The sequence below is a fragment of the Salvelinus sp. IW2-2015 genome, unplaced genomic scaffold, assembly GCF_002910315.2.
Source record: "Salvelinus sp. IW2-2015 unplaced genomic scaffold, ASM291031v2 Un_scaffold1287, whole genome shotgun sequence".
In the NCBI taxonomy this organism is placed as follows: Eukaryota; Metazoa; Chordata; class Actinopteri; order Salmoniformes; family Salmonidae; genus Salvelinus; species Salvelinus sp. IW2-2015.
In genome coordinates, this window is record NW_019942819.1 from 124,926 (window position 1) to 133,530 (window position 8,605).

At 43.9% G+C, this 8,605-nt stretch overlaps 1 protein-coding gene across 2 annotated transcripts in view; it reads right to left on the minus strand.

Annotated features, from left to right (window-relative positions):
• LOC112070317 (1-acyl-sn-glycerol-3-phosphate acyltransferase delta) overlaps positions 1-7,090 on the minus strand; it is a 27,065-nt gene extending 19,975 nt beyond the window's left edge. The window contains exon 1 of one of the 2 annotated variants that reach the window (XM_024137734.2): positions 6,872-7,090. In XM_024137734.2, coding sequence (XP_023993502.1) covers positions 6,872-6,988 — 117 coding nt within the window. In that variant the 5' untranslated portion in view covers positions 6,989-7,090. Of the gene's footprint in view, positions 1-6,867 lie in introns of both variants that reach the window. The other variant, XM_024137735.2, reaches the window with a different exon arrangement.
• Between the last annotated feature and the right edge of the window lie 1,515 nt (positions 7,091-8,605).

An 8,605-nucleotide genomic window follows, 5' to 3' on the forward strand; every position in this document is an offset into this window, starting at 1 on the left:
TCAATTGTTGCTGCTCTAAAAGTTTCAATTTCACCAATCCCCATTTATGTAACGATGTAAATGTCCTAGCTAGTTACGGGTACGCCACTACGTTTCAATCATTACTCACTCTCTAAACCTAAATAGTGTGGCAAAAGGGCTGCGCTTTTGAGCATCGTAACGAACCGCTCAGTTACTGTGTTATGGTCCAGAAGTCCTTCGCCAAGTTCGCGAATACTACTAAAGTAATACTTACACTGAATCTGTTGACCCATCATCTGTTGCCGAAAGCAGTGAAGTGGGTAACGATTAATCTGCTATACGTACCCCTACTAGCTTTCAATCTTACTCATTCTCTGAACCTAGATAGTGCACCTCTCTGCAATGACCCGCCTTCGTGGACGATAGTAACACGCTTCGTGTACTGTTATTGTGCAGGTCCCTGTTCGCCCTAGGTAGGAGCGTACTAAAGTTATACTGTTACATTGACTCAATGCTTCCCACATTGTCAAGTTGGCTGGTTGTCCTTTGGGTGGTGGACCATTCTTGACACACACAGGAAACTGGTTGTCTGTGTGGAAAACCCAGCAGCGTTGCAGTTCTTGATGTAACGGATGTGAAATGGCTAACTAGTTAGCGGGTACGCGCTACTAGCGTTTCAATCAGTTACGTCACTTGCTCTGAAACCAGAAGTATGTTGGACCTTGCTCTGCAAGGGCCGCGGCCTTGTTGGCGCGATGTAACGATCTTCGTGGGCGACCGTTGTTGATGTGTGCAGAAGTCCCTGGTTCGGCCCCTGTCGGGCGAGGACTTTTAAAGTTATACTGTTACATTGACACAACCAGTGCCCCTGGTACCTACTACCATATCCCCGTTTTAAGGCACGTCCCATAGGGCGGCGCACAATTGGGCCAGCGTTGGCCGGTGTAGGCCATCATTGTGTGTGATGTGCTCACGTCAACAGGAAGGTGGCGTGTGGTCCTTCGTGGGCAAATTTTGACATCAAACTTTGTCATCAAAGTCTGGCATTCTCTGGATTTATGGTGCTTTCAAAACAACTGGGAACTCTGGAAAAATAAAGCTTTACTCATGATGACGTCAGTGAGTTTCAGGTTGTCACTCTAGAAAGAGGCCCGAGTTCCGGAATTTACAATTCCGAGTTGGATGACAGTTCAAAACTTATTTTCCTAGTCGTAGCTCGTTTTCCCTGAGTCCCATTGTCTTGAACTCACTAAAGTCAGATTTGCAGTTCTGATTAAGAATTTTGAGCGCGGCTTAAACCCTGCTTCATTGACAGAATGGCACAATTGTGAATGTTTAAATTTAACTAGGAAGAGACCCTTAATCTTAGACTTGGGACCACACAGCCACTCCACGAATATCAGGAGAATGATTGCTTTGCAATGCTTTGCAGTTAGCCAATGCGCTTCCAAACCACTCAATTGTTGTGTAATGTTTGTCCAATGGCAGATAAAATGTATCAGGTTTGATGGATCTATAATTTCTCTTCATATTTCTCTTCGTATGACAAGGATTAAAAAGGATTTGCCAGAAGATTCTAGAGACTATCTCTCTCATCGTCACTAATGCATAGTTTACCTCCACTGTTTCATCCTACCATACTTTGTCTGTACATTATGCCTTGAATCTATTCACTGTGCGCCAGAAACCTGCTCCTTTTACTCTCTGGTCCGAACGTACTAGACGACCAGTTCTTATAGCGTTTAGCTGTACCCTTATCCTACTCCTCCTCTGTGATGTTAAGTGTTAATCCAGGCCCTGCAGTGCCTAGCTCCACTCCATTCCCCAGGCGCTCCATTTGTTGACTTCTAACCGTAAAAGCCTTGGTTTCAAGCATGTTAACATTAGAAGCCCTCCCTAAATTTTTTTATTCACTGTAGCACACTCTCCAACCCTGATGTCCTAGCAGTGTCTGAATCCTGCTTAGGAAGACCACGAAAAACCCTGAAATGTCCCTAACTATAACATTTTCTGACAAGATAACTGCCAAAGGGGGCGGAGTTAGCCTGCAGAGTTCTGTCTTACTATCACATCTGTGCCCAAACAATTTTAGCTTCTACCTTTAAAAAATCCACCTTTCCAGAAACAAGTCTGTCACCTTTCCGCTTGCTATAGACCACCTTCTGCCCCCAGCTGTGCCCGGAAACCATATGTGAATTGCTTCCCCCATCTATCTTCAGAGCTCGTGCTGTTTGGTGACCTAAACTGGGACATGCTTAAACCCCGGCCAACCTACACTAAACTTGATGCCCTCAATCTCACAAAAATTATCAATGAACCTACCAGGTACAACCCCAAATCCGTAAACAACGCACCCTCCAATAGATATCATCTAACCAACCTGCCTCCAAATACACCTCTGCTGTCTTCAACCAAATCTGGGCGATCACTGCCTCATTGCCTGCGTCTGTAATGGGTCCGCGGTCAAACGACCACCTCATCACTGTCAAACGCTCCCTAAAACACTTCATGTGAGAGCCTTTCTAATCGATCGGATATATGATCTCATTCTGTCAGTAGAGGATGCCTGGTTATCTTTAAAAGGCTTTCCTCACAATCTTCAATAAGCATGCCCCATTCAAAAATGTATAACCAACCAGATATAGCCTTGGTTCACTCCAGACCTACTTGCCCTGACCAGCACAAAAAACATCCTGTGGTGTACTGCACTAGCATCGAATAGCCGCGCGATATGCCACTTTTCAGGGAATTAGTAACCAAATACACATGCAGTTAGGAAAGCAAAGGGAGTTTTTTCAAACAGAAATTTGCTCCTGTAGCACAAACTCCAAGAAATTCTGTGACACTGTAAAATCCATGGAGATTAAAGAGCACCTCCTCCCAGCTGCCAGCTTGCCCACTGCACTGAGGCTAGGAAACACTCTCACCACCGATAAATCTGTGATAATAAGCATTTTTCTACAACTGGCCATTGCTTTCCACCTGGCTACCCCTACCCTGGTCAACAGGCCTGCACCCCCCCCCCCCCCCACAGCAGCTTGCTCAAGCCTCCCCATTTCTCCTTCACCCAAATCCAGATAGCTGATGTTCTGAAAGAGCTGCAAAAATCTGGACCCCTACAATCAGCCGGGCTAGACAATCTGGACCCTATCTTTCTAAAATTGTTGCAACCCCCTGTTACTAGCATGTTCAACCTTTCTTTCGTATCGTCTGAGATCCCCCAAAGATTGGAAAGCGGCCGCGGTCATCTCACTCTTCAAAGGGGAGACACTCTAGACCCAAACACTTTTTACAGACCTATATCTATCCTACCCTGCCTGTCCAAGGTCTTCAAAAGCCAAGTTAAACAAACAGATCACCGACCATTTTTGAATCCCGCCGTACCTTCTCCGCTATGCAATCTGGTTTCGAGCTGGTCATGGTGCACCTCAGCCACGCTCAAGGCCTAAACAATATCATAACCGCCATCGATAAGAGACAATACTATGCAGCTGTATTCATCGAACTGGCCATCGGCTTTCGACTCTTGTCAATCACCACATTCTTATCTGCAGACTGAACAGCCTTGGTTTCTAAATGACTGCCTCGCCTGGTTCACCAACTACTTCTCAGAGTTCAGTGTGTCAAATCAGAGGGCCTGTTTCCAGACCTCTGGCAGTCTCTATGGGGGTGCCACAGGGTTCAATTCTCGGGCCGACTCTTTTCTCTGTATGCATCAATGATGTCGCTCTTGCTGCTGGTGATTCTCTGATCCACCTCTACGCAGACGACAACATTCTGTATACTTCTGGCTCTTTAACACTGTTAAAACTTCTTAGGGCTGCAATGGGTTAATGGGTTCAATATGACAACAGCCAGTGAAAGTGCAGGGAGCAAATTCAAAACAACAAATCTCATAATTAAAATTCTTCAAGCATACAAGTATTTCACACCATTTTAAAGATACACTCTTGGTTAATCCCACCACAGTGTCCGATTTCAAAAAGGCTTTACAGCGAAAAGCACCACAAACGATTGTTAGGTCACCGCAAAATCACAGAAAAACACAGCCATTTTTCCAGCCAAAGACAGGAGTCACAAAAAAGCAGAAATAGAAGAAAATTAATCACTAACCTTTGATGATCTTCATCAATGACACTCATAGGACTTCATGTTTACACAATAACTATGTTTTGTTCAATAAAGTTCATATTAGATATCCAAAAACCTCAGTTTACATTGGCGCCATGTTCAGAAATGCCTTCAAAATATCCGAGAAATTGCAGAGAGCCACATCAAATAACAGAAATACTCATCATAGACTTTGATGAAAATACAGTTTTACATAGAATTAAAGAAACTGTTCTCAATGCAACCGCTGTGTCAGATTCAAAAAAGCTTTACGGCAAAAGCACAATATTCAATAATTGTGGAGTCAACAGAAGTCATAAATAGCATATAAATCTTCATATCTTCGCCGGAATGCACTCGCAGGACTCCCACTTCCACAAAAATGTTTGTTTTGTTCGGGAATGTCCATCAGTTATGTACAAATAGCTTCTTTTGTTAGCGCGTTTGGTAAACAAATCCAAAGTCACGAAGCGCGTTCACTAAAAGCAGACGAAATGTCAAAAGTTCCTAAGAGTCAGTAGAAAAATGTCAAACGATGTATTGAATCAATCTTTAGGATGTTTTTAACATAAATCTTCAATAATGTTTCCACCCGGAGAATTCCATTGTCTTCAGAAGTGCGATGGAACAGAGCTCCCTCATGTGAACGCGCATGGTCAGAGCATGGTCAGCTCATGGCAGACCTTACTCATTCCCGTCTCCTTCGGCCCCACTTCACAGAAAGAAGCATCAGACAAGGTTCTAAAGACTGACATCTAGTGGAAGCCGTCGGAAGTGCAAACTGACTGATATCCCACTGTGTATTCGATAGGCGATGAGTTGAAAACCTACAAACCTCAGATTTCCCACTTCCTGGTTGGATTTTTTTCTCAGGTTTTTTGCCTCCAATGAGTCTCGTGTTACACTCACAGACATCATTCAAACAGTTTTAGAAACTTCAGAGTGTTTTCTATCTATATTAATATCCATATATTAGCAACTGGGACTGAGGAGCAGGCAGTTTACTCTGGGCACCTTTTCATCCAAGCTACTCAATACTGCCCCTGCAGCCATAAAAGTTAACTAACCTCCAGACGAGCTTCAATGCCATACAACTCTCCTTCCGTGGCCTCCAACTGCTCTTAAATGCAAGTAAAACTAAATGCATGCTCTTCAACCGATCCCTGCCCACCCGTCCTGCATCACTACTTTGGACGGTTCTAACTACTGTTACGTTCCCCAGTTTCTGTGTTGTAGTTTCTATTTGATTGTGTGTGTGTTGTTTCAGGAGATGGCTTCCTGAGTTCTAGGTGTCTGGTTAGACTGTAAACTCTCCTTCCAGACTCGCATTAAGCATCTCCAATCCAAAATGAAATCTAGAATCGGCTTCCTATTTCGCAACAAAGCATCCTTCACTCATGCTGGCAATCATACCCTCGTAAAACTGACATCCTACGATCCTTGACGTCATTACAAAAACGGCGACGTCATTTACAAAATAGCCTCCAACACTCTACTCAGACTGCATCCAATTTTTGCTATCACAGTGCCATCCATTTGTCACCAAAGCCCCATATACTACCCACCACTGCGACCTGAATGCTTTCGTTGGCTGGCCCTCGCTTCATACTCGTCGCCAAACCCACTGGCTCCAGGTCATCTACAAGACTTTGCTAGGTAAAGCCCCGCCTTATCTCAGCTCACTGGTCACCATGCCAGCACCCATCCATAGCACACGCTCTACGAGTATAATTTCACTAGTCACCCCCAAAGCCAATTCTTCGTTCGACCGCATTCCTTCCACTCTCTGCTGCCAATGACTGGAACGAACTGCAAAAATCACTGAAGCTGGAGACTCATATCTACCTCACTAGCTTTAAGCACCAGCTTCAGAGCAGCTCACAGATCACTGCACCTGTACATAGCCCATCTGTAAATAGCCCATCCAACTACCTCATCCCCATACTGTTATTTATTTTGCTCCTTTGCACCCCAGTATCTCTACTTGCACACATCTTCTGCACCTCTATCACTCCAGTGTTTAATTGCTATATTGTAACTATTTCACCACTATGGCCTATTTATTGCCTTGCCTCCCTTATCCTACCTCATTTGCACACACTGTATATATACTTTTTCTATTGTATTATTTACTGCATGTTTGTTTATTCCATGTGTAACTCTGTGTCGCTTTGCTTTACTGGCCAGGTCGCAGTTGTAAATGAGAACTTTCTCAACTACAGCTTACCTGGTTAAATAAAGATCAAATAAATAAAAGATTGTCGACTTGATTCATGATGATGACTGCTAGCGAAGATTTTGAAAGTATGATATTGACATCAGTCCAATCAAAGCTACTGTTGATCCTGGGGGGGGGGGGTATTACAAAGGTGTTCCTAATGTTTGGTATGTAACCACAATGTTTTTTTTCTACAGATGATTCTAAGCAAATGCATCCCATGACATCTTCATGTCAAATAGGTCTTGGTTTCTATCTGCAGGGCAATGACATTTCATTAGAGCGAAATTACTTAAATTAAATAAATTGATTTCAAACTATAGCCAAAATTATTTATCTCCTCAACAGGTTATTTTGGTGATGATAACAATCTCGTAAATGATATACTTCAAAGTCATAAAGTATATTTCAATGATTGAAATCTTCCAGACTATGGCTTTAATTGTAATCAATAATCTTACCAAAGACTCTTCCAAGTAGTCTAGTTGTATTATAATAACAATACAGGAGTAGCCTAATATGACAGAGTGGGGGRAAAAACACATTTAGATAACCATAATAAAAGTTTGTTACAGTACCTACCTTGTCCGTTGTCCCTGGCTTTGGTTCCTTTCTAGCAGCGATAAAGCTGTCCAGACACWGACGGAAATGTTGTCTCCAAACTGTCTGTCTGTCTGTAGGCTTGATCAGAATGAGCATTGAGGAACCGACCAAAAGTGTTTGAGAGATGTCCTTATGTCCCCAAACTAACTCCTTCAATCTAATTATAGGAACACCCGCCGCCAGAAACCCCACCTGACAACACGCCACTTTTATTTGGCATTTTCTCAATTGGTCAAAGTTCGACCTCTCCGGTTTCAAAAGGAGGCGAGGAGAGGACGGAGCAGAGGACGCGAGTAATCGAGAAATCAAATGATTCTCCGCATTCGGGGGGGTTGCATTGGGTTCGCCTACCCTACGTGTTTATTACAGCTGATGTGAGGAAATCCCTCTTGCATGTGCTCGCTGCTGCTGTGTGTAAAAAGTGTAGAAAGTAGAAACTTCTCGTGCAGAAACAATAGGCTGGGTTAATGACTTTGCCACTTGCCCAGATAATGACAACCCAAACAATGTAGCGCCACTGCTGAACTTTCTGTCTTAACTTTCTATTTCATTATTCGGCCTGTAGCTCCCTCTACTGGCTGATTAAGTGTAATGCATTAATGAAGCGCTTCCTACAAGCTGTGTACTAGGGCTAGGCTTCTACAGTATTTGATCTGCCTATGATATTTAGTAATAGTGTGTTAGTTGACTGCTTCTCTATGTAGCATTCACATGTTATATTACCGTTGGACTTGTTTAGAAAACCTTCTAGAACAGTGGCTGACAGCAGAGTGATGGTATGCCTACAGCCTCTCCCTCCATAGTTATTTCCTTGAATGAAGATATCTACATTTAGTGAACCTAGGTTATTTCTCTCTCATTGTTCCAAAAGTAGAAGCCACGGTCTCATACAAGGCATCTAATAGTGGCATCTGAGAGAGAGCGTGAAGAGAGAAAGCTAGATGCCCTGGCCTTGGAATCAAAAAACATTCTCATGAGAGCCAGTAGAGGGTACCAGAGATTTATTAAACAGAGGTTCCTAGAGGTATCCTCAGCCCCAGTTCACAGAGGTTCCTAGAGGTATCCTCAGCCCCAGTTCGCAGAGGTTCCTAGAGGTATCCTCAGCCCCAGTTCACAGAGGTTTCTAGAGGTATCCTCAGCCCCAGTTCACAGAGGTTTCTAGAGGTATCCTCAGATTGCCCTCGAACAATGCCTTTCCCACTGGACAAAGGAACACTATTTGAGAATACTATTTATTACTACAGCTCAGCGCTTCAACCACCATAGTCTCAAGCCTCATCAGTAAGCTAAGGATCTGGGACTAAACACCTCCCTCTGCAAACTGGATTCTGGACTTCCTGACGGCACCCCAGGTGTAAGGTAGGGTAACAACACATTCGCCTGCTATCCTCAACACGGGCCCTCAGTGGGTGCATGCTCATGTCCCCTCCTGTACTCTGTTCACTCTGACATGCATGCTAAGGCAACTCCAAACACCATCATCCGAGTTTTACCGATGACACAACCAGTGGTAGGCTGATCACCAACAACAATGATAGGAGGAGGGAGATTACAGAACCTGGTTGTGGTGCAGGACAAAAACCACTCCCTCAACGTGCTCAAGACAGGGAGAAAATGTGGACTACAGAAAAGAAGGACCGGCAAGCCCCATTTCATCGATGGGGCTGTAGTGGAGCCAGGTTGAGAGAGGGCACGACAAAGCCTATTCCCCCT